Source organism: Dermacentor variabilis, chromosome 8, assembly GCF_050947875.1.
Source record: "Dermacentor variabilis isolate Ectoservices chromosome 8, ASM5094787v1, whole genome shotgun sequence".
Taxonomy (NCBI): Eukaryota; Metazoa; Arthropoda; class Arachnida; order Ixodida; family Ixodidae; genus Dermacentor; species Dermacentor variabilis.
The window spans coordinates 18,023,498-18,050,716 of NC_134575.1; the positions used below are offsets into that span (position 1 = coordinate 18,023,498).

The window sequence follows — 27,219 nt, forward strand, 5'->3', positions numbered from 1 at the left end:
GGACTATGGCACTTTTATTTCGACAGCGATTGTACGGTCAATCGAGGCTCGCCGTCGGCGTTGCCGACGGCGTGCTGTCCCGCGGGCGAGACTGCGCACGCGCTGCCCGTGTGGTGCCCAGCCCGCCGAGCCCTCTGTAAACGAGTGGGTCTGTAGCGACGAGTGGGTCTGATCGCGGTGCTGGAGTTCACGTGATCTGCCGCGGACGGACCGCGGGAGCGCTACAAAACCTATACCGCGCGCACTGACGTGACTATTGGTCCCCGTAACGTGACGATCACCTGATGGGCCGACTCATTTGCATTCGTGTTGCGCAATGCACCCTTCTCTCTCTCTCTCTCTCTCTCTCTCTCTCTCTCTCTCTCTCTCTCTCTCTCTATGTGGGGGGGAGGTGTTTTCTTCTCGCTCTATGCATCTACACACACTCGGGCCGCTGGTACAGAGCCGAGCTGAGGGTGGAGCTTGGCTACCGTTGGCTCCTTTTTTTAGCGTCCGCGCGCTATATTGGCGCAACACACGTGTACATGTACCTGCATTGAGTGATCGCTCGAAAAGCGGGTCACCCGCCTGGTTTTCTTTCCGCGGTTTCCTTCCTCGTCATCAGTGACCGTTGAAGAGCTTGTATGGCTACGCCGATCCGCGGAAAGTGCGAGCACCGTAAATCCTCGGCGTCTTTTCCCGCGGTCTGTGCACATGTGTACAGGGTGTGCCTCCCCCCCCCTTTCACTCTCCACCCATTTGGACGAACTTCCACTGTTCTGATTTCCTTCAGTCGGGCTGCTGCACCTGTACAGACTCGCTGCATATGGGCATGTACGCATGCAGTATATATATATATATATATATATATATATATATATATATATATATATATATATATATATATATATATATATATATATATATCCCATGCACCGTACCTGCCGACATCGCACGTGAGACGGTAGGGGGCGTGCCAGTGCACTATACGCATATATAGAGAGTATACGACGACCCGTGGTAGGGCTTAACAGCTGAAACATTTTATTTTTTTCGGCATGCGCTTTTAGTGGAGAGGCGCAAGCGTGGCTTTGGGGGAGGACAAAGCAATAAAAGCAATGCTTATAGCGCGTTAAAGGCATACAAGGTGACTGCGAGAGCGTCTGGATCCATAGCAGGTATGGCTTAGTCGATGATCCGTCGCAAAAAAGAGGTGACATCCACATGCGAGTACAACCTCAATACGGAAAGTGCAAATGATTATACAGCATCAATATGATGACTCCATGGTGTACCCGCCGCCTAGCTGAAAGAATCAATTCAGATTCTCCAAATGCCAGAAGAAGAGGAAGAAAAAAAAATTGGGAGCGCGGTGGAGGTCAGGTGGGTAGGAAAGGAGGCTTGCCTGTGCGCCACGATCCCGCATGGACAGGTAAGGGTGCTAATTGAGGCTTGATTTAGTGACAGCGGCGGTGAAATTAATGGCCAGTATAGAATATATTTTTCCGGGCATGGTGCTCCCGACTTATAGTCATTCCAGTACTCTTGGCGTTTATCCCCGCGTACGAACGTTTGATGTACAGGCTCGGTGAAACCCGCATACCACACCGCCAACACGCGCGACGCAAAGGAACTCGGAAAACACGAGCGTGTCGGTTCTCCGTGTCTCTTCTCTCTCGCATGCTGCTCTTTGCATGGTGCTGCATTTTTTTTCATCACGCGCATGCTTCCACATCGGTAGCTTGACCGGAAGACGACAGTTTTGACGTAGGTTACGTCCTGTTTCCATTTCCTTCAGATCAAACTTTCTATTCTGTCTTCAAACACGACAACACTGAGACAAAGGCCACTTTTGCCTTGGCAGGTTTCATCACGTCTTGAAAGCGCCTCGTGCAGCAAGATTCAGTTGTCCAATCCATATCATGTAGCTAGCCACAATACGTCCACAAATGTCGAAGACGAGGACATAGTGGATATAGTGTCTTCAGCTTGCGCGTACGTTTTCTTTAAATTTTATTTATTTATTTATTATGGACTTCAAATGGTTGGCGACGTGTATATAGGACATCTTCTCCACAACGTTGAATTATCATATAGATGAATGTGGACGAGGACAATACAGGTGGGAAAGACAATAAAATGAAACCCTTCAGGCTATTTATCAATATACTCTACGGCATACGTGCAACGCATTTCCGTAATACGGGAGGTTGTGGGTGCGCCTCACACCGGTGGCTAGTTGTTTTATTCGTCCACTTTCATTTTCCTTTAGCTTTGCGTTTCTACACTTTTCCAATGAGTGCCACGAACAATTCCCCCCAGGCTTTCTTTGGCATCGTTGTGTGCCGACTTGATACGGTTGCGTCTAACAAAATTTGAGCCCCTCGTTTCCATTCTTGTTCATCTGCACTACGGTATGTCCCAGCTAACGTTAGCCAAGCTGTTCAGCCAAACAAAAGGTTTTAATAAACACGGGTGTTCGGTCGTCACACCTCTGACGACCGTAGGTCTTAGGATTGTATCTTACACTGTGTTGTTTAAATCTTTTGTTTCCTTAACCAGCTTCGCTAACGTTAGCTTGGACACCTTATATATCTCACAACGGCATCCGTGGATCTTGAGAACTGCGCTGCATGAATCGTCCACTGTTTCTGTAACCAAAAGCCGAGGAAGAGAAATATAATCATAACAACAAAATGGACTCGGATTGCTCCGGTTCGTGAAAACTTCTCAACCACGTCCGAGAAGATCGTCATACTCCCAGGAGGCGCGAACTTGACAGGTTCGCGAACTTCGCAGTTGATACAGACCAGCGTACTTGTCGCGCGGACGTCACGGAGACAGGGAGGCGTTATACACGTCTCGCCTGACACGTCTGATCCAAGTCCTGTGAGCCTGTCTTTTTTTTTTTTTTCTTAAGTAATCCCTTCATTGTAACCATCACACGGTACCAGGCTCTCACCGCAATCTCTCGCCCCCGTGCTACTTGCACGCCGTTTGCTCTTTCACTTTCGTTTTCTTTTTTCTTTCACTGACACGGATGTCTTCCACGATCTTTACGAACCAAAAACAGCAAAGAGAAAAAAAAAGAAAAGGGAATGACGCGTTATAGAGGCAAGGAAGAATGCACAGAACTTTCTCCGCGACCCCTAACAAGACCCGGACGCATCTGACGAGACAGCGGACATCTCTCGCCCCCCCCCCCCCCCCCTCCCCTTTCGGGGACGAGCTTCTAAGCAGCTCTTGTCCAGTCGGCATTTAGGTCACAAAAGAAATCGCTTTATACACAGATTATACTCGCCCGTGCGCCTGCTCCGCCCTGACACATAACTGCGATGCTCGCCTGCGCAAAGCACTCTACGCGTAACCGCACGACGCAACGAGCGCAGGAATAACGCGACGTAACAATGAACTAAGCGACAAGTGAGCCGCCATCAGGAGTGATTAAGTTCCCCGCGCTCTTCAAAGAAGCACCTCTCTCTCTCTCTCTCTCTCTCTCTCTCTCTCTCTCTCTCTCTCTCTCTCTCTCTCTCTCTCCACAAAGACGTAATTCTACGACCCAGTGTCCGCGTACACGCTTCGATGCGGAGATGGCGCTGAAAGACACGTGGACTCAAGCTTTCTTTTCCTGCCGCTACCTTTTTTTCTTGTGCTAAACCAGTTTCGAACCGTTTTCGTCTGTCCTTCTTTGTTTCGTCGTCTGCTGTGGCGTATACCTTGGAATCGGCACATTGCGTCGTCCGTCCGTCTGTTGTATTCGTCGTCTGCTCAGCGGCGCTCTTTTTTCTCGCGCGTCGTCTGCTATAGTATAAGCTCTGCACGGCGTGCGCCTGGCTCTTCTTCATTCAGGCGAAGAAGCGAGGCCACCGCGTCATATAATAACGGGCCTGGCGGCGGAGCCCAGTACACGTTTCAGAGTGGGAGCCCGGTCAGAAAAGACAGGGCGACAAACAATAAATAAGGGGAGAAATAAAAAAAGAAAGGGAGCTCTCTCGGCATGAAAGAGACCCCTTCCTTGGGCGAAGTAACGTCGGTGGCGGTGGTGTGCCGTTCCATTGTCCTTGGTGCTAGTTTCATTCTCGGTCTATGCCTCCCGGGGCTGTTGTGCGCGCAGCGACGCGTGCAGTTTCACCCGCGGCGTGGCGCTCACTTACGGCATCTCACGCGAGACGAAGTGGCTGAGGAGGGGCGACACAAAGAAAGGGAAAGAGAACGCGCGCGAAGCCGCGCTAAGCCTAACCCTTTGTCTCTCTCCCTCGCATCTTTCATTGCTATTAACACCGTGTTTGTTTGCTTTTGTGTGTGTGTTTGTGTGTTTACTTTTTACTTTCTCGAAAGGGCGCTTAAAGGGAGGGGGAGAGGCGTTTCTCTTCTGCCTTACATAGCCTTGACTATACATCTATGTTGTTCTTGCATGGTTTTTTAAAAAATATTTTTCCTTCTGCAAAGGAAATATGGCGGTGCGGCTAAGTCCATTCCCGCTTTCAATGTTGCTTCGTTGCTCCGTAATTTCATTCCCATCTGTGTGTGTGTGCGAGAGCGTTTCTCTTCTGGAAACCCCATTTCCAGCGGCCCTGTATTTCGGCATTTTCAAGAGCAAATGTGCGGCCTCCTGCGCACTCAGCACATAAGCATGCCGCGTTTTCTGGGTGTTTATATATAGACACGCAGACGTCGGGGCTAAAGACAAGAAGGACGAAGGAGGTGATAATGAAAACAAAAATACGGCAAAGAAAGAAAGAAAAAAGGCGAGATGCATGACCGTGTGGAGTGGATGCAGAAACCATTTTGGAGAGATCGTCTGCTTTTTCGGGCCGCCTGGTCCGTGGGGGAAAAAGTAGGATATGGCGTCGTCTGCATTTAAAAGCCGTCTGCTCGCTCGAACACAACCGAAGTGAACCCTACAGACGTTTGAAGAGGCGAAAATTACATAGGAGTGGAGCTTGCGTTCGTGCGGGGGTGTGTATGAAGAGAGAGAGAGAGAAGAAAGAAAAGTCGGAATAACCATGCCAATGCAAAAAAAGAAAGTCTGGTTCTGTGTCTTTAGACGCTGTAGTGGCGCGCTCCGTAAAGCGGTTGAACTCCTGCGGTCTCTACTATTTACTTTTCTTTTGCTTTTCGCACGCTGGGCTCAAGAAACGGTGAACTTAAGTGCAAGGGCTTTCGGGCCAACCTCTTTGCTTGATGACCAAGTGCGGGCGATCGCTTACGCGGCCAGGGTGTTATTCGTTCCGTTTAGAAGACTATATTCTGCAGATTTAGGCATGCGTGCATAGCTGTGAACAGCAAAGCGATAGAGTGCGGGCGATTCTCCTAAAAGCGTGGGCGATTTCGCAGATTGCCGGTTGCCTTTTCGTCCCTTCCGAGTGAGATGAACTCCCACTACTTACTGCCTCATATGTGTGGGAGGCATCCATTGTCTCAAAAACGTGGCTTTGACGCTTTTCGTTTATCGTTGCGCGAATGCATAAAAAATTTGGAGGACGCTTAAGCTTCGCCTTTAAGAGTGGAACGCCATAGCGTTCAAAGGCCCCTTACTGTTTTTCATACTTTCCGGCAACTGTAGCTTAAGTAACCGTAACGTTTACCGGGAAACTCTGGTTGCGAACGCTATGCACGAAGATGAGCTTTCTGGTAGAAACGCGGCCTCTTGCATGGGTCCATCTCCCGTTATTGTTTCGCATTTTTAATATTTCAGTCTGAGGAGAGCTAACATAAAGGACATGCGCTGGCGTTTTTTTTTTTTTGTTTGTTTGTTTGTTTGGGGGCTGCCGTTCTCAACATTCCGAGGAATAACTTTGTAAAGCATGAAAGACAAGGTTTGAGCAGCTTTTGCGGTAGAGAAGTGGTTGGGTATGTGTGGTTCGGAATTTGGTTCGAAATTCTTTTTGTCGTAGCGACGACCAACGCCGACGCGGGACGCCGACGCTATGTTTTCTGCGACGCGGGCTCCTTAACGCTATCGCGTTAATATTTGCTTTTGTTCTTCGTCATCATCAGTCCAATTTAAGTCCACCACCGGAGAAAGATGTGTCCCAGTGAGCTCTAATTACGCAGAGCTGTGTTCCGTCAGCTGACCCTATCATATTCCCCCAAGTTCAATTATTTCGTGGCACCGCCTAGTTCTTTGCCGACCTCAATTGCAGTTACATTCCATTGGCACCCGCTATGCTGCTTTAATAGACTACTGGTTACCTGCTCGGTGTAATACGTGTAGTTTGCCTAACTCTAGTTATTCACCTTAACCTCAACTAAAACATGATTGCGTTAGTTATCATTTTTTTTAAAATATCAGGTCAATGTGTGGGCGGGAGCTTATAGGAATCGTCAGCGATGATTGGACACTCGGTTGATGCTTCCATCGCATAGTTTCGTTTTCTGACAATTTGTCCTTGGACGAGTGCCCAGGAATAAACAGTCCATGAATATAGACTAATTCAGTGCTGTTGCTTATAGCATATTTATCTACTGCTGACGCTGTAAAAAATAAAGAGAAAGAAATCAGAAATGAAAATTTCATCTTGGCGCAGTCTAATTTTGAAGCGAACCGAAGGAAGAACGGAAACGCATCTTCCGGTTGTCATGTGTGTTGCTGCCATTTCAACTAGGATATGCCTGAATTAGATTATATGAATTTTTAATTCGCGTCGAGCATCGGCGCGACATCTCGGAGTCCGTCAGAAACAGCCTAAAAGTTCCGGCCGAACGATTCCATCGCATTGTTTCGTTTTCTGACACCTCGTTGTTCAACGAATGTCCTAGAATACTTCACCGGTATAGACTAATTTACTGCACTTGTTTGTTGTCCCTTAACCGGCTGACTCTGTGAAAAGAGAAAGAGACAGGGAAAAAAAGTCACGGCACACAGAAATGAGATCTTGCCGCAGAGTTTACGGAAGTGAACCACTGCAACAACAAAAGCGCATCCGCGGGTTGCCGCGTACGTAACTGCCATTTCCGGCGACTGCGCTTGCGTCATTTTCCGAGACGATAATGGACGGCCGTGACTTCACAGCGTGGAGGCGATGATGTTTCGAGGTGGGAAGAAGCGCTACCTAGCGGGAGTTCAAGAGCGTGACCCCCCTTCCCTCCCTCCCTCTCAGTCCACGCCTCACTGGGCGGTTTGTCCGCGCATCTACAGGCTCAATCGTCGTGCGTCGTTGCTACACGCGAATCTCACTCGATTCGCCACTGGAAGCGCACGATCCGACTTCGAAACCTTATACCTGCAACCTCGAAGGATCTTACGCTACTTCGAGGTTTTCGCAAAACTGGTTAGCCACGTGTATGCGCCGCTCCTAAGGCATCGTCCGCAGAAGCGAGAGTAATCGATTGTTGTTTGCACGGGACTGCAAGAAACGCCGAAGCGCCGACCTTGATTTACTTCGCAACTTCCTTTTTTTTTTTTCTTTAAGCGAACCTTATCTTTAAGGACGCTTTTTCGTACGTGCGCCAAGCTTTGCGTGCGCGACGTGTCTGCGGTCAGGAGCACGGCCCGGCGGGAGACACAAAATTTTTACCTCGACATGATCACGTGTCGGCCTCTCTCTCTCTCTCTCTCTCTCTCTCTCTCTCTCTGGCTTCAATTTTATCGCGTTACCCGCGCTCCCTCCTACAGTTCTGTCCTCGCTCTGCGGGGATGCATCAAGCGCTTCCATTGTAACCTATATATGGTTCAGCCCCATGCAGCGCAAAAAAAAAAAAAAAAAAAAATCTGCCTGCTTTTGCACAAGCAGGGACTTCCGGGTCACACGACTCCTCCCCGTCCCGCCGCCCCGGCATGCGACAAACACGCTGCGCGCGCCCTTGGACCAACAGCGGGGTTACCGCGAATACTAATATAGCGCCGAAGGGTGTGTGTGTGTGTGTGTGTGCTCGCACCGCTGCGTCGAAGGTTGCTCGCTGCGGGCGTTCACGGGCGTGCGAACTACGCTGCTGTTCGCGCGGGCCACACTGCGCGGACACGCCTTATTAAACACGACTCGAGGGTCCCATTGTGCCGCGTCGCGCTTGCCTAAAGCCTCTCTCTCTCTCTCTCTCTCTCTCTCTCTCTCTCTCTCTCTCTCTCTCTCCAGGACGAAGTGGCGCCGTCGGCGCCTGCAGAAGAAAAAGTCACTGCAAACAGTACGCGAGAGTTTGTTTCGTCGTTCCACTTGCAGTGCCTTCGCCGTGGACCATTGCGTGATTCTTAAAGTCAACGCGGAGAATCGCTTAGAATATTTTTAGTCGGCGGATGCGATGAATGCCTTGGGTTGGCTAGCTAGCGTAGATTGAATGAAAGGTGAATGTATTGTATTAGGTCAATTAGGTTAGATGGAGGATGGACGGTCTGGACTGATTGATTGTATTAGACGGTAAACGAATGGGACGCTTTGTATTAAACGAAGGGTGGAGGATTTGAATTGGACGGATGAATATGGAGGGTTCGTTGACTCATTGGGCTGATGGATCGGATTGGATGGATAAACAGGACGGTAAACGAATGGGACGCATGAGATTGGAGGAAGGGCGCAGTATTTGAACTGAACGTACTAATTGGTTGGGTGGATTAGAATGCATGGATGGATCGATGAAGGGTGGGCGGACGGGTGGATTTTATGACCATCCTCTTTGCAACGGATTGGTCGCTCATGCCAGAAAGCTGGTTGTGTTTTACCTCTCTATTTATTATTATCTCATGCATGGTTCGTGTTGTTAACGAACTGTCGAATTTCAAAGATCTTTACCGCCCAATAAGGAGCAATATTCATTTCATGTGTGTGTTCCGCGGTACTAACGTTTCAGAATTTTAATGACATCGTTCGTCTTGACGCCCAAACGGAAATCCATCTCTCTTGTCTTTCCACAAGCTTTTGTCTATACAGGATGCGATCTCTACAATGCGAACTGCTACAAGTAATGATAATAATGATAATGAAGAAAAAAAAGAGGAAATGAGGTTCGACAAACTCTGGAGCACTTGAATAATTAGACGTGATCGTGTTGGTGGTGGTGTCGTTGCTACATGCGGGGCTAGTAGACCGGTAGGCTAGGCCGGCATTTGCTCCGCCTGAGTGTCTCTTTCCTTGCCATCCAAAATTTCTGTCACCATAAGTGTATCAATTCAGTTTCGCAATATATATATATATGATTACAATGCACGGTATGCTCACGATGTGTGCATTGTGCTTCTAAGTTGTCAGTTGTTATTTGACCCCGCGAGTGTCGCCGGACCTTACCCCTGGACTAGAGGCTGCACCGACTGGGCCCGGGTCAGGAATCTGGAGAATCACCCAAGTACAATTCAGGAGAGTGAGAAAAAAAAAAAAAAGGCTAGGAACTTGTAGGTAAATGAGGGGCGACAGTGTGCGCTGTTCGGTTGTGTATATATATCTATACGTTCGCTGAGAGAACTTCGTGTCACTGCGTTTGCTTAATGATTCAGCAGTTTGTAGTGATTGCTTCCAGTACCAAAGGTAGTAGTAGAGAGCTTCAGCTTGTCGGTAAACGAGTTACCGTTTTCGGGATACCGGATGACCGGTATACCGGATAGGTGTGCGGCAGCACCAACGCTGCTACCGACACCTTGTGACGCATATTTGAACTATAGAGCGTAGAAAGCTGACACCGCAGTGGCTGTAATGCTCTAGAAACGGTTTGAGGCGCAAAATAAGGCACGACGGACTTAGAATGGACAGGAACAGTCTTAGTCCGGAAGTTTTTTTAGTCCCTGTCTTATTCCGCGCCTCAAACGGTTTCTAACCCTTTTACCACCTAGCCCGACAGCAGCCGTCATATTTTGCTGAACTGATTTCACATTCCGAAGCCGTCTCACGCGTTCTTCAGTGAATATAACTTATTGTTCTTGTCCCCTCTTTGCAGTGGAGACCTTCATGTCCCCAGTGCAGACGGACTGCGTCAACGTCAACTACTACATACCCGAGAACGAGGAGTCTGACGGATTCTCCGAGCAACGCTGGGAGCGACTCCGTGAGTTTTAAACGCATTTAACCCACCGCGTGCAGAATCCCTAGTCCACTCTACTAGGGATTCAGTGTCCAACAAGAAGGGCGGGGGGGGGGGGGGCAGTATTCTGTAAGTGCCCGCCTAGTGGACATGTTTATTGTATCTGCTACTGAAGTGCTGATTGGATGGGGGCTCCTGTCTCCCTCTTACGCGTATACCCTAGCCCAGCCAATCAGAACTTGAGCGGCAGACGAAATGGACATGTCCACTAGGTGACCACTTACAGAATGCCCCGCCCTCCGCCCTCCCCTCCGCCAGATATGCTTTCGCGCGAGTACACAAATTAAGTTAGAAATATTTACAAAACTTCAGTGAAATGCTACGTTTGTTTACTTGCTCTTCTGTACACTAATGCGCCATAGGACATGTGGGGGTAATAGCGCTAAAATTACAGATATTGCATATGCAGAGCGAAGCACAGGTCTGTAACAGTTTCATTCAGAGTTATGCATGTTATGGGCTGGACAACGTTAAAGAAGCTTGGTTAATTTTAACAATAGATAGCCAATGGTCGGGAGGAGTTATGTACAAGCGACCGAAAACGAAAAAAAAAAAGAAAGCAAATGCAACCACGTGCACAAGGCTGCTCGTGTTGAGACAATTTTCCTGACGGAGTTCGTTCCATTCGCAAATTGTTTGGGGAGAAAACAAAAACGCGCGTTTAAATAAAGTTCGGCCAGGTAGCAAACTGTCGTATCTTTAAAGAGAGCTGTGCAGTTATGAAAGACAAAACAGAAACAAAAGGACGTGCACGGCTCGACAGATAAAACGAACGCGGTGACTCTGTGACGAGGTCGCGCGCACGGTCGCTCGCTCGGCCGGCCCTCACGTGTCACAATACCGCATTCACGGGAAGGCCTTTATAGCGTCGTCAATCGAGAGCGATTGTTCGTTTTGACATCGCGCATCGACGGCCGGCAAGACAAAAGAACCATTTGACGGACCTGTCTGGGCCGCGAGGCCTCGTATCCGCGACGCGTATGTGCAAGGCGAAGAGCAAGGAAACGAAAAAGAAAGAAAGCTGTCGACCCATTTTGCATCTATACTGTAGGTATCCTAGAGAGGCCCCCGATTGTATAGGAGACTTGCCACGAGTTTGAGAACGTCCATTTCTTCGCTAAATCATCCACGCCCGTTCTTTGCGCTGTTTATCCAAAACCCGTCGCGGTGGCTTAGCGGCCAGTTGTGGTGTTTTACGCTGCTAAGCACGAGGTCGGGGGATCGAATCCATGGGGGCGAAATGAAAATAAGTAAATAAATAAATAAATAAATAAAAACATCCGTGACGAAATTAATCGGGAGGCTACGACTACGGCACGGGCCTCGTAATGAAATCGTGGTTTTAGCACGTGATGACCCCAGAATGCAGTTCTGTTCGGTGCTCTGTTTATTCGTCGTCGCGCAAGTAAACCAACTCGGCCGCCTTGCTGCACGTGTGAGAACTATATCTTGCGCCTCTAAACAGAGACGTACACTCGGGCGCTAAAGTTTGCGGGACGCGGGACTCGCGACGGAGATATAGACCAGTTCCACAGCGAATTTTCATTACGTCACCGCTATCGCAAAGCATCCCGGTAGTAGATAGTTCTTAGCGGTACGAAGGGCTACTCTAGTTGCCCTTCAGGTAAACATGCAAACATGCAGCTTACCATGGTAAAGTGCATTTCCCTCGATGTTACCACCCAAGCACACAGGCGGAAAGAAGCGAGGACTACTGTCAGCATGTCCTAAGCGAAAAAAAAAAAAAAATCCCAGCGAGACACAGGACTAGAAAGAGGCATACAGACACACACAGTCGCCGGACTTATAACTGATTTATTGAAACATCCACGTTCTTTTAGACGCGGTACCGCTTTTCCTGCGCAAGCGCACATGCAAAAGAATGAGTGCAATCAGACGCTTGAGGATGTCGAACAAACGCCGACAAAAAAGCGCCACTCCTCTGTGATAAGCACAGATGGATCGCTCATGTGAACACGCTGGTTCTTCCTGTTATGAAACGCTTCAAGCAGTTCGCGCTCGTGCTTTGACTTCGCCCCTGCCGAAGATGCTAGTGCGGTGAAACCAAAGGCCTGCAGCAGTTACAATCTTTCACTTGCAAAGCGTGTAGTCGTGTCCTCTGAGGCGCTCACGTAAAAAAAAAAAAAAAAAAAATATGGGGTTTTACGTGCCAAAACCACTTTCTGATCATGAGGCACGCCGTAGTGGGGGACTCCGAAAATTTGGACCATCTCGGGTTCTTTAACGTGCACCTAAATCTAAGTACCACGGGTGTTTTCGCATTCCGCTACCATCGAAATGCGGCGCCGTGGCCGGGATCCGATCCCGCGACCTCGTGCTTAGTAGCCGAATACCATAGTCACTAAGGAACCACGTCGGGGTTATGCTTAGTAGTTGCGACCTTACGCAGTGATTCATTAAATAGAATGGCCTATTCATGAAGAATTCATGAATAGAATGGGAAAAAAGAAATGCACATATATCGTGATACCTGTGTGCCACAAACTTTTGAGGCCGATTGTACCAAAGCTGTACCCTTAAAGTATTTTCTGCAGGCAGCCTAATCTCATAGGCTCTTCTCTTAGGTCACTGCAGGTGGTCGCGGATAAGTGATTTGTAACTATAAATTGGTTATACAAGAATGGGATTAGTGCTGCCAATAATGGTAGTAAAATGTGATAAATTCAGTCGGTGAGTCAGCAGCAAGCGTTGGATATACCTAACTGCTGCCAAGTAACCTTGCTAGGCAAATAGACTACAGATGTTGAATCTATAGCAATCACTAGCTGCTTTCCGAACTGTGCATAAAAATGGGCGATCAAACACAGCTCGAACTGATGCCGCTTGAAGTTCTGACGCTAGCCTATAGCACGCACTTCAAAGAGGAGCGGATACATTTGAGGGCGTGGACAGGGTCGCCTAACGCAGATTATACTTACACTAAATATGAAGTGAAGGTTGTTTGGTAATCTGGGCTTCTGGGACACAGGTGAATCCAATCTCGTCGTGCGCTGCGGGATGACAAGCCAGAAAAGGCACATAAACGAAAAAAGAAAGAAAGTTGGCAGTGCCGTCTAGAAGTCCCGCACAGACACTTTGTGACGTCATGATTTCGTGGCGTCTATTCGGAACTAAACAATTTATTAATAAACAGTGATGCATTGTATCTTAAAGGGTCCAAAAGTATTCAGCTCAGCCAGTTCTGGGAACTTTCCCCGCACAAAAAAGTGACACACACGTAAGAAAATGCCTTAAATTCCGTAACGTCATAATGAAGTAATGGCACTGCAGTTATAGGGGGCGAACTTAAGAATTATAATTTCGGTCGTAATTTTCACTTAAGAAAAAAAAAGAACCACTATAAGTGTTGTGATTCCTTTCCTACGTATTTGCTTTCTTAGCGCAATTCTTTTTTTTTTTTTTTTGTCGTGAAGCAATACCAACTTGCGCAGCTCACCCTTCTATTAACTTATCCCCCCCCCCCCCCCCCTGATGTATACGCGGAACCACAGTTTTGAAACAGTAGTACCCAAATCTAAATTGACTTAGTGTCACTCCTTAGTGGTCCCAAATAACAGCGCGTAAAAATTAAACGCAGATGTCATGCGCGAGGTGTAACACTTGATGACTGCGTAATTAATTTACTGCACGCGGGATCTGCCTCGCCTCAACTACGAAAGTACCCGGTGTAAGAGGGCGCTGATAGCCTAGGCCTGGCCGCGCGTGCCCGCATTCCAGCCGCTTTATCCAGTGTCTCCGCAAGTCTCTACTCCCACTTTCGCTGGTTGCACGCACCGCGTATGCACTACGTAAGAGCGACTGAACAACGCCGACACTGTGACCCGCGAGCGCCGTTTGGCCTCAATTTCCCATTAAGACCGCCCGGCATGCAGCGCCTTCACGCGGTCTCTATGGCGACTATGTAGCACGTCCGCACCGCGTGCGCTGAACGCTCCTCGCGACGTGCTTGCTTGGAGCAGACGACGAAGAAAAGAACAGACGATGGCGGTTAAACGACTAGCAGACGGAAGAAAGGTAATAAGCAGACGACAAAGGAACAATACGCAGGCGAGAGGTAAAGTATGAGCAGACGGGTATAAGAATGAATGGACAGACGACGGTTAGCGAATACTCGCAGACGAAGAAAGAATGCGCGGGCGAGAACTAAAGAATGACCGGACGGGCCACGCCCTAGGTTACATACCTGTATCCATACCAGGATACATCCACAATGTTAGCACGACAGAGCTTCATGTAGATTCCCTTACATATAGGGCACTCAAGATATTTAGCTCTGTTATCATCCACTTATCGAACTGTGGGAAGCCCCTGAAGCTTGATTGACTGCTGATAACGCGTACTTGTGGCTTCTTTTACTCGCAGGTAGGTATATTTCGACGCATGATAGCACTGACCCTTTTCGTTTTTCTTTTTTCGCGTAAAGCGAAGTAGACTGTTGGAATGCGTCTGTGAACATTTTCACCACCACATCTTTCACTTGCAGCCACGATGTGTTTAGCGTAACATAACTTTCGTGTAATAACTAAACGACGATTGTTCAAGTCTATGTGTCTCGCTAAAGGTGATACATACTTAAGAAGGACAGTCATTGTGTATGAATTACTTGCCATTAATATTGAACTTCTCTGAAATACGTCTAGTTCCGAGCTTAAATGTTTAATTAACAACACGTACAAAATGTTATTTGCAAATAGAAACGTTAATGTTCAGTATCAGAATGACGTTCAGGAAAATCACAAATCAATCGTTTAAGCTTTGTTTAATGCAGATTCTCCATAGGGCTGTCAAATTTATTTCAGTTACCATTTATTTAAATAAAGTTTTTAAAGGAATAAATAAATCAAAGTAAATTCTACAAGCATCCATTTATTGCATGTAATTAATGAAGCTGTCATACACAGGTCGCTGCCAAACTTCCATCCTAATAGCCAGTAATGGATAGCTACACAGCCTACTGAAGCAAAACAGTTGGGGCACCATGACGAAAGAGTAGGCAGACGAAAAGTCTATACAGGCAACCAAACGATAAGCAGACGAAAGAGGCCGAAATATAAGCAGACGACGGCACGCCAAAGCGCCGGCCACGGCAACGATGGCGACACGACGGTGGCTCATTGTCGGTCAGAGAGCGCGCCGCGCACAATGCAAGAACGGAGGCAGCCTCAAAGGCCAACGAGGTGAAACACTCAGCGTTCAACAACAATAGCGACATAATACCGGCACAAAACTCCATAAGTCCTTCCCCGGGGGGGGGTCTTGTTTCAAGAGGTACGCTATCCGCCACTGAGCGTCGCAACATTCGCATCGTCTACGTCTTCACGCACAAGCAGACGACAAGGGAAAAAAAAGGAGCGGCAAGCGCCCACAGCGCCGCCTTGGCTGCCCGCGGAAGCGTGTCTATATATCATGCAGGCTGGCGCATCCAGGAGCGGAGATCATTCGGGAAAACACAAACAGATGCAAGAGGCGTGGAAAAAGAAAAGAAGGAAAAACTGAAGCACGAAGTGTTGTGTCGTGTTGTCCAGCGCATCCAAAGTTGGCGATGTAACCCATTGTGCCTTCCTCCTCGTATTTCTTTCCCCCTGGAAACAACAGTGTAACGACAGAAGCCACGATCAGCCGAGCTTATACGACGCCCGCCTTCTACCGTTACGTTCCATTCTCTCAGCACGCGCTGCGCATACTAAACGCCTCCACGCGCCGCGCGCGTAGAGTTTAGCGTCGTCTGAGGTTATTAGGGAAGAAAAGACATCGTCGTGAAAGAACACGCATGCCTGCGCAACGCGACCCAAAGCTGCAGGGAAACGATGCGCAACCCCCCCCCCTCCACCCCCTTCCTCCCCTCGCCCGCTTTCGAAAGGATCCTCCTTCAGCGCCTATATTGAAAGCGCACGTTTGCGGCGGCTGTACATACGAAAACAAAAAAAGGGCCTCCCTGGCGAGCTTCTCTAGTCCCGACGAGAAGGTCAACGCTGGGTCACCGAAGGTTGCGCCGTTTCCGTATAACGGTCTTCTTCCTCCTGTTCATCGTCCCATCCTTTCTCACCTCTCTCTCTCTCTCTCTCTCTCTGGTATACGACCCCTCCCCACCACGCTTACAACCTCGCGCGCGCGCCAGCAACGGGACGTCGTCGCCAGAAAGTTAACCAAACCCCGTCGTCATTAGGCTTAGATCGTTGTATGCGCGTACCATGAACGATCCATTAATAGTGCTGCTGCCTAGTATACGTCGCGCATAGCATTCCCTTTCCTTCTACTTATTCCCTGCCTGTTCACTCTCGCCGCTTCTGCGTCTTCTCTTTCCCGCGCCACGAGGGGTTGTAACGATCGTCTTACAAAAGTTAACCCCCGCGCGGTCGCCATTAGGCTTAGCTCGCTGTATCAAGACCCATGCAATAGTGCCTGCAATGCGATAAGTTCGCCGTTTCCTTATTCTGTTTCATTGTTGTTATTTTTTATATGCAAAAGCGAAGGGTACCTCCCCGCTTCTAGTTCGACCACCCTGCGCGTGTACACACACACACACACACACACACACACATTATATATATATATATATATATATACACACACTGACTATCTTATGTGCGCGTGCGTGTGCGCGTGCCAGGATCGAGCCGTCAGAGCGTGTCTCGGCCATCATCACTGGCCCGGAACGCCGGCAGTGCGGAGCTTATACGTATACGCAAGAACACCGACGCTGGGAGGCAGCACTGAGAAAGAGAGAGAGAGAGAACGTACAAATACGGTGAACTTCTTGCTCGCCCGGCGCCCTTTTTTTCCTCGTCCTAAGCCTTTTTTCCTTCATTGCTACTCTCGCAGAAACAGTCGAGGGAGTTCGAGAACTAAAAGAGTATCACAACAAGCAAGCAAACAAACAAGTGCCGCGCAGAGAAGCCATCGCCTTTTCCGCGACCAGGAGAAGAGGCAGGAAGATGTGCGTTATATAGGTGCGGTTCTCCGTAAATAGATTACACGCATCGCAGAACAGCTGAAAATGACGCGACCACGCCGAGACGCGTACCCCCCGAGCACGGGGAAAGAACAGAAAGAAAGGTACATACGCACGCTCGCGTGGACAAGAAAACTCGAAATGATATTCACGGTGCGCTCTAGACACGTGCCTTATGGCGTCTCTATGTCCCCTATATGAGCATGAGGACAACCAACGAGTACGACGGCACAGAACTGCAGAGCCTGAGGTGTTGCGTGCATGATAAACACGAAAACGCAGGCTTGAGCATTTCGGGGCAATGCATGCGTATAAGCCGCGAGATGTGTGTCCGGGTGCGTTCGTCTTTCTGTGTATATATCACATCCACTTAGCGGATTTTCCTATATAGACCCCACTTCTTGGGAGACGTTGAAGAGGATGTGCACCCTTGTTTCACAAAAGCTGCAGATGTGGCGGCAGTGCGGTCGCCCGTCCGTGGGGCGTTGTTTACTTGCATACTTAACCGTCGCGCACTTAACCCGCCAGGTTTTGCTGTTGGTCGGTGCGCGCGAAATTTTCGCGGTTGGTTCAGGCGTCGTGAAGCAATCGACGACGCGCGAAGTTTCTCCGCTGTCACCGGGGGTTCTCCTGTCCATGCATATTCGCTTCGTTTTATGACTGATTGCACCCGAAGGATGACACCAGTAATCAACGTTGATGAATGTACGAAACGATAGGCACACAGTAACATGTTTCTACACAGCGTAAATGCCAGTCGTGCTCCCTTACGGCCATGAAGGTTTGCTACTAAAGTTATACTACAGGGAAATCTGGCTCTACCATTGTTCACCTATCCCATGGGATTGATGGCTGTATGGTAAGTAGTACGTGGATTTGACTAAATGTTGTGCTTGTCGCTTCCAACGCCCTTGTAGCTTTATTATTACTTCTCGAAAGAGAAAAAGAAATATTCCAGGGTTTTGAGTGTCAAATCCCCGATTATGAGGCACGCCGTAATGCGGGACTCCAGGTTAATTTTGACCACATGGGGTTCTTCAACGCGCACCTAAATCTAAGTACAAGAACGTTTTTACTTTTTGCATCTGAGGCAGCCGGGGTCTAACCCGCGCGACCTCGCCATCAGCAGCGCGAAGCCATATCCACTGACCTATAGCTCGGCTGGTATTACAGCGAAGTTGTATATGGCTAGCAGATTTGTCTGTCGCCTGTACGCCGAAAACTCCTCTGGCGCGATCCCATGCGCATAAGCGAGAAAAAAACAATGAGAAAGGAAGGCGCGCGATTGGCTGTGCCAGTAGTGACGTCATCTCCGTCGCAGCCGAACGCGCGCGCAGCAGTTTCTCTCCGGCTCCGAAATTGGTAGGCCACGCATCATACGTACTCCTTAGGAGCAGGTAGCTTTCGATTAGCAGCGCCGCGAGGAGAACCGGGAGCGAGCTCGTCTACGCCGTGCCACTACTGCAACCCGGGCACAAGAGCGGACTCGTGCAGCCGAGCGCAAGCAGCAACTGCATATACCGAGGATCCGGCAGCCTGCCAAGCCTTCGTTTAATGAACCGTCGGGATTAATCCAGTGATAAAGACCGGGGCCGCAGGTGTCAGTTTCGCTGGTTAGCCATCTGTACGGAGTGCTTGGGCGGTGATCTTTATTGCTCCTTATCCGGCCTTTATTGGTCTCGACAGGTTTTTCTAAACACGTGACGTCAATAAGACTCTGCGCCACAGGCAGCGTAATAATTGCGAAATTGTTACATCTATAACAGCATATATATACTCGTGAGAGGCAGCACTGAAATTACCAATTTGCAAAGTCACAAAGCAGTATACATATGAAACCGGAAGGAAGATACGTTTAGGCAAATCTGGCCACGTACTGCATCCATGCTGGCTGAACCGGAAACTTGCAACTGCCTCCGTAGAGACGCCAGATTTCGCCGCGCCGCAGTAATTTCGGTATAGGAAAGCTCTACGGGTTCCGTGTATACAACGACACACGCGCTATCCCTTCCGTGACGTCACTCACGGATCATCGGCCTCGTTCGCAACGCTTTCCCGCCCGCAGCGGAGTGCTTCGTCGGTCGCTTTTCTTTTTTTTTTCTCCCCGCCCCCGTCTTCGTGACTATCCACGCCGTGTCCAATTGTGCACGCAATACGCGCTACATTCACACATGCGGCGCCATATTGGAAAAGAGGGGTAGTAGCGGGTGGGGAGGGGGGGTTGCAGGGGCTCCCTAATGGACGTTGTTCCAGGAAATTCGAAAGGCTTCGCGCATATCATGCGACACGGTAGCGGAAGCGGCTATGCGTCGAGCGTTCCATATGGCTCCGTCGTGTGCGTAGCATATATATACTATACACGCCGAAATCGAGAACGACTGTACGCTTGTGTCGGCGTCGTCGTCGTGTTTTGTTTTTTTCTCTCTCTCCCTCCTTGGTGGCACGAGAGAGCGAAAACGCGCGGTAGCCGTGTCGCGAACGCCTCCGGAACGCGATTTGTACTACATCCGGTCTCTCGGCGCTGTCGTCTCGGACACGATGACAGCGTGCGAGCGGTTAATGCGCAGCCCACGCGTGTAGTCGGAATCGTCGCAGCTGGAGGTGCTGCTGTTAGAGGCTAAGTGCAGATTGTGAGCCACTCCGCGAGCCTGTGAGACGCGCCGAGAAACGCTCGTTCCTTCGACCGTGGCGAGTCATGATCGCATTGAATTTATACGGGTGTCCCAGCTAGCGTTAGCCAAACTGTTCAACTACGAAAAAAAAGAAATAACGAAGACACGATCTTGAAGCCTATACCGTGTGTTCGGTTGTCACAACGCTGACGACAGAACGCCGTATGTTTTGTAATTGTAGCTATGCGCCGTGTCATCTTTAATATTTGATATCACATATCACAAATCTGCCACAGGCAATATCTAAAAATTTTTAATGTTTTCGCTGAAATACCAGGTATATAACGGCATATAATTAGCGTAAACCTTTAAACTGAATGCTAATTCATATCTGTCCCACTCAGATACGCTCTTACGCGCTTGTAAGTGTCAGAAAAATAACGAGCGAACGTCTTTCGTTTGACGTTTCGATCAGGAAACCTGAGGGCCGCAGCAAGGAGGCGCGCTATCAAACTCGCAAGAATCGTAATTAAACTCGCGTGTGTTCAATCCCGATCACGCCTGCCCCTTCCCCCACTTCCCACCTTCATTTCGCCCGATCCCGAGAATTACTGCTGCTGCAGATTCGCTGTCATCCAGCTCAGGAGTGGCCAGGTGATAGCTAAGCATAGGTCAGCAGGGTAAGCTAACATTCGCTTGTACTTGATCGCTGTTTCTTTCTTATTTTTTAAGGCTACTTGTATTCACGTGCGCTAGCACTGGTCATGTACTCGCACACGATCCCACTCATGATTTACCAATTAACACCCATTCTCGTTCACGGTCGTTTCGCATTCGCACTCACCGGTCAACCCCCTCACCCTCTTACTCGCCCCAGCTTCCACTCACTCGCACTCTCTCTCTCATGCAAACCTCTCCCATCCACTCACACTCGCCGACAGTAGTGCAACTCACGTCGAGGTGTCCTCTGCGGAGAGACAGTTACTGCGCTGCACTTAATCCCATATTTCCATCTCCTTCTTTAGAATCTCTTTATCAGTGCAACTCACGTCGACGCTCCCGATCCACACAAACTCACCGTCGCCGAGTTTCGTTCGCACACGCAACGTTAGCGGGCACTCGTACCTCTTCGTACACTCTTAACAAAAGTTTTGCACTCTCTGGGGCTTGTCTTGTCTCACAGCGATTGTCGTCACCTTCCTTGCTTGCGCTTCCTCTCTTGCAAACTCTGCGCGCTCGCTACTTTCGTGTCGAAAATGCTGCGTCACGCCGATGACGTGCACGTCGTTCGTGGCCTGGAAAGGCACAGGCCGCGCAGTAGGAAAGGAATAGTGCGCAAGACGGTTGCCGATTACCGTTGTGGGTTACGACATGAGACGCGAAAGGTGCAAACTTCTTTTTTCTTTTTTTTTCGAGTCCACTCCAGTCCCCTGACATCCTTCGTCACACGCCATCGCTCCATCGCGCTTCTTTGAAATGAGCTTGCAACGAGAACGAGTCAGTGTGCTCTCGAGAGAGCAGGCCGACCTATGTAGCTAAGTAACGTTACCTCCCTCCTCCTCCTCCCCGCTTCTCCCTCCACGCCTAACCGACACCTAACCGACTCCTACCCTCAACCGACGGGGCCCCTGGCACATATAGTGTACACCCGGTAGGCTCGCCGAGTAACCGTGATGCGCGCCGTCGGAATCGAAGGCGAAGGGCACGAGCCTCCCGTCTCCCGAGGGACAAAGCAAAACGAAATTGTTCCGGCGTGACTCGGCGGGCCAAAGATGAACGCTTCCGATACGGCCGTGAGAAACTGTTGGGCGCCGCCGCGCAATCCGAATGCCTTCGATCGCCGCACCACCGTCCGTACCGCGCCATTTTTTTCTCACGTTGTGCCATGCGTCGTCGACGTGCGTACGGGCGCCTCACGCTTATGATACCTGAACGGCGTGAGCGCGCCCGTGTGTGTGTGCACGCAGGAACGCAGCGCGCGTATCTGCACGCGGTATATATATGCAAAGCGTTCCTGGGAAGACAGTGCAGAACAGTGTGCCATACGTCGTCTCCCGGTTGCTTTCTTGCTTCGCCCCTTTGTTACATTCACTCTTGTTCCGCGGATATTAAGAAGTTGCACGCCTCGCCGCTGCGATTCGAACCGAAACGCCCCGATAACCTTGACTGCAATAGGCGCGCTGCGTTCGCTAATCCCAGCACCTATGCACACGCTTTCAGGAATGAGCACGGTGTGACGCCGATTCGCAAGAGCAAGTGTTTACAGCGTGCATAGACAGCTGTGTTCGGGATTGGAATGAGACTCGTAAATGAACGGAACGAGAATAGACGCAAAGTACACGCCTACACAACGTGAACGTAGCGTATACCGGGTATCCTCTTTTACAATGTACAAGTTAAACAAAAAATTCTATACACATAGCACAATTTTAGTCCTCGAGCTGGATTACTCGAAGAGGCGGACGTTATACTTACGCGAGAAATCGACATGCGCCGCCGACGAATTAGCGAGAAATTTTATGAAGGAAAGTCTTAACTGATCACGTTGCAGCGAATGTTGCAATTTGCGAATTCTAGCCGATGCTCTTTACAAAGCGTGTTCGCTTTCATGGGACGAATTCTGAGGATGGCACCAATTTCTAGATATCCGCCGTCATACCTGCGGTAAAAGAAATGCACTGTCATTTCACTAATTTTTTTTTTTTTGACAAAACGCTTCTTTGTGCTCTGAAGCACAAAAGTAACTGGAACGCCAGTTACTTTTGTGCTTTTTATTGAAGAACCCCCGCCGGCTACAATATGTAAATTGCAATATGTGCCGCAAGGTCAGCTGTGTCATGTGTGTCTAAACGACGATGGCATTTGTACTCCAGCGAAGAAATGTTAGAGCACGATTAACATGGGAGATCGTGAAGTTTGCAGAATGATGCGAAGTTAATACGTCGCGTGTAAATTGCTACGAGCGAAGTGTTGGGGAATATGGGCCTGTTCCCAAGATGGTGAAGTCTTTCTTTACTCGGCGCCTATAAAATCGCAAACTGTCACGAGGAAAGAAGAGGCACGTGGAGCAAGCGCCGGCCGGGTGTTGTTTCAAAAGAGCTGGTTACCTTTCGAAGGAGGGAAGTAAGCGGGCTATCGCACTATAGTGACCTGCTTTGTACGCTTGTACGGTTTGTTGTTAAGAAGGTAACGAAGAACTAAGACAGCGATCGTGCCCTTGTGGTTGGAGCACCGAGAGACTGCGTCGGTCGCCACAGGTTCGATTCCAATGTCGGGCACACATAATTTTCTTCTTTTTTTTTATTAAAGCGAGGCAAGACAGGAAGCTGCCTACCTACCGCGAAGTGTCAAGAATGAGGCAAAGAGCGTTCCCGCATTAAAAAGAAAAGAAAAAAAAAAGATAAAAAAAGGAAGCCAATAGTCGATAGCACCGATTAACAGCGGCGGAACAAGGAAATGTCACAGGCTGAAGCCGATGTCTCGACAAGTGCATTTGACGAAACGTCGGCGCCAGCGACATCCCTCGCTCGACCGTCGTAGCAATCATTTCAAGCCTCCATCTGGACTGTGAACCTGTTTTTAACGCATATAGGGAAGCGTTGTACGTATATACGAGAGCCAACATTCCTCACTCTCACGTTACTCCCAGCGTTTACGCTGCATTCGCTTGGTCTTCTCATCGGTGGCGTGTGCTAACGTGTTCAGAGACACCTTGACTGCAGTTCTGCTCCCTACTTTCGTGTAGGAAGACTTCACCTCGAGTTCGACAGCGCACTTTCAGTTAAAGACGCCGAAAGACAAAGTCTGTCGCATCCTTAGAACAAGACGTGTAGCACGGCTTATACATCAACAGAGATGGCGGGAACTTGCACAGAGCGGCGTTGTATAACGTAGCTGCACGAAACTGCGAAATAAAGGATGAAAGGCGTGCACGTATAAAATAATAGGTTAGACATATGTCATGGGAGTTGCACGCAAGCATGGTCATCGTGCACTGAATTCATTCGCCGCGCCCTGCTATATAAGGCGCTCCAAATGAATATGCGAATAAGTGATCTCGTTTCTGATACCTGCTTCCTCTGATGACGCAGACATGGCCCGCTCTGTGGTGGCGCTGTTCATCATATCCTTCTTCTTCGCCTTCCTGTCCTTCTTCACGGGCATCGCCGGCTGTTGGAAGCGCTCGAACAGCAACATCATCGCCACGGGACTGCTGCAGATACTCGCAGGTGAGTCCGTTGATCATGTTCACCCCTATACGTGTACGTCATGTACTAATGGCACACACACTCGCGTGTGCGCGAACGTTCAAACACATAAACACACACATGCACACATCATAAGCATGTTGCTTATGATGTCTCCCCCAAATCTGATGTGTTCAAAACTTTGTCCTTACCTGATTTCAATTCTTTGCTGCCAGAAACTGTTGTCTTAAAGCATTTTTGGATAAGTCAGTATAAAATTCCTTATGTGCCTGTTCGTTCCCTGAGACCAAAGAATCCTTACGTTACACCCCGCTGTAAGACGAGATATGGTCGAAGACTCCGTAACTATTATGTCCCAGCAATGTTTAATTTACTCCCTCAAAGCATACAAGATGTGAAAACGAAATATGGTCTTAGAAAGGCTCTTAGACAGTTTAATGCGTGATGGGAAGCCTGTCATTTGTGTTTTTTTTTTTTCTCACTGTTGTCTAATGTGTTTCTGATGGCTCTGTCGCTGTCTGCCAGGCACTGCCGTTCAAGCCCACTGTGGCTTTGGCAGGCCCGATTTCTTCGACTGTAATGATTCTCAAGTCATCAATAAAGTATTATTATTATTATTATTATTATTATTATACGCACGCACGCACAACTCGCAGGTACGGCTATTCCGACGCCGACTCATTCGCTCACTTGAACTAACTCGCGCACTCACTTCGACCCCACACTGTCTTATTGGTCACGCAACACGGACACTCGCCCACTCGCTCACCGAACTCGCCAACTGTTGTAGCCCGCCGCCTCACTCCGTCACCAGCCCGCGACCCACGGATCCATTCCACTCCCACCTTTTGCTTCACTTTATATATACGCAGTGACCACACAAGCAGCACGCGCGTTCACATACACACGCGCGCGCACACACGCACACGCACGCACACTGAAGCTCACAAAATCTCGCGAACTCCCGCAAAGTAGATAGAGTGAAGTTTGGAAGAAACAGTTGCTATCGCTACGAACTGTTATACTAAGCAGACTAATAATGCTCGTCCTGTCTATACTTGGTCTGCGTATGTGTGTTCATTTGCGCGCACCTCTTCTAACAGCTATGTTCCGCCAACTAGTCCAGCAAGGTGTACTGATAATTTAGTATATACAGAACTTAAGGGGAAGCATTAGTTCGGGCCAAACTCCGACGCGGCCTGTTCAAATCCATGTAAAACGCAAAAAACGATTTTCTTGGACAACTCCTGGACCGATTTCAGGGAAATTTGTCGTGTTCGAGAGAAGAAGTTAAATTTAAGTGACTGCTGGGAGCCGTATTTCGATTTAGGGCCTGAATTTTGTTGAAATAATTTTCAAAAATTCGAAAGTTCGAAAAAAAAAAACTAGAAGCGCTAAATTTAAATATTAATAGCTCTCCGTCAATAACAGATATTGCGGTTCTCTAAACGCGATCCATTAGATCATTCAAAGCGGACAAATTCGATATGTCAATTTATGCATTACGTAAAAATGATACGTTGTGTACAAGGGTTAATCAAAAGCTGTATTTACACATTACTGTTTCTTTTAGATTCATGTGTAACATATTAATTTTGCCGTTTATAAATGTGCTATTAGATTCAATTCACAGAATTGTGATATCATTTTTCATAGCTGAGTTGCAGGGCTGTAAACTGGATAGTTTCGTTTTCTGAACATTTGCTATTTTTGCCGATGTTTAGTGAAAAATCACGACCTAAATGAAAAATTCGAAACCAACAGTCACTAGGTGTTAAGTTTTTCTTTCAAATGCGGCAAACCTCGTCAAGTTTGGTGCAGTGATCGCCGAGAAAACGAATTCTCCTTTTGCATGAGTTTAGATAGGAGCACCCGAGCTAAAGCTTCCTCTCAAGGCATGATTTGGTCCTGTCCTGTGCGAAGAAGCGTAATGCATGCTTCGGCGTGACAGAACCTATCTTGCGGGGTATATTCCAGAAGGGAACGTACAACGCACACTATAGCACGTTCCCTGGAAAGCCACGAACATGAACTTCCGTGTAACCTTCGAGGTGGGTACGGTAAAAGAAATTTAATTGGCAGTAACAAGGCGTCGTTATCCGCTGAAAAAAAATAATTATGAGAAGAGAGAGAGTGTGTGTGTACCGCAAAAGCCAAACGGAAATAAAAATTATATACAGAAGAGGCGCGTCTTTGTTGCTACGCGACGCCTGCCTGGTCGGAGCATGCGCAGAGCGGGCCGTTCTGAAATGTACTGTAAACAACCTGTCCCGTTTCCGACAGAAAAATGGCGGACACACAGCGTTACATAAAGCAAACGCACGCAACAGTGGTCACGATTATCGTTGCGGAACCAATTAAACCGTAAAGGGTTTTTCATTTTTGATTCTTTGTTATTATTATTATTTTCACGACTGTGTATAGAGTCAATGCGCCCACTCCTCCTGCCCGCATATGGGCCCGCCGTATTTCACGAACGCGTAGTTTCTGCCACAACCTGCGGTATAAGAAATGGGGTCGGCGCTATATATATATATGTTTCTTTTTTTGTACCTTCACGGGCTAGCCAAATCGACGCATGCGCAGCAGTCCCTCGTGCCACGCCGGTATAGTAGCGGCTTTCGCAATTCCGCGCCCAGTTCGCCCAGAGGACCTTCGCCACGCGCCGTCCGAGCGCACGCAGAAAAACACGCGATCGAGCGCGTTGCGTAAACAATTGCGAGTCGCACGCCTGCGATACTACTGCAGTGTACAGCATACGACGAAACGGAACACGCGTTTCGCTATTGGGTCCTATTCGTCTTGCCTCCCCGCCCTGGTATAATATACCTCCCAATCGCAACGACGGCTCGCTTTCGCAAAGCGTTTTATAGGCGCGTATGTTTGTGTATACATCTCTTTTGTTTTTCTATCCCCGTACGTACGCTGTAGCGGCGTTACGGAACGCTTACGCGGATTTGCGCGCGAACGTCGCCGTCGGCGTTGCCGACTTCGGGGACTCTGTAAAATCGATTCGGCGCGCGCGTAATACGTGTAGTATATTGTCTGTCCCCCCCTCCCTCCCCCTCCCCCCGTCGTGCAACAACGCAGCAGCGCAGCTGGAACATTCCTGCGAAAACAACACCGCGGGAGGCGGATCGCTTCGCTCAACAAAACGTCGACAATAACAACAAAAAGAATAATAAAGTAAAGCGCAGACAAACAAAGAAACAACGTGAGCAGAGTTGAAGGTGTAGGCGCGCAAGTGCTCATGAGTTCGTATTTTCCGGTGTTTCGAGAGAAAAGGAAATAAAGAGAACTGCGTTTTAAAAAATTCGCCGCTTGGCGCGCTCAAATTACGCGTGCGCCCTTCGCTTTTCCAGTTGGCTCCAAAGCCGGTCCGCGTATTTGTTTCTTTCATTTTGTTTTTCTTTTAGTATCGTCGGGAACTCAAAACGCGCGC

General features: G+C 48.8%; 1 protein-coding gene across 1 annotated transcript in view; it reads left to right on the top strand.

The window, feature by feature from the left end:
• The window catches only part of LOC142589735 (transmembrane protein 114), a 100,379-nt gene that overhangs the window by 64,612 nt on the left and 8,548 nt on the right, over positions 1–27,219 (top strand). The window contains exons 2-3 of the mRNA XM_075701302.1: positions 9,841–9,948; positions 23,661–23,798. Of these exons, the coding sequence (XP_075557417.1) occupies positions 9,841–9,948; positions 23,661–23,798 (246 nt within the window). The remainder of the gene's footprint in view (positions 1–9,840; positions 9,949–23,660; positions 23,799–27,219) is intronic.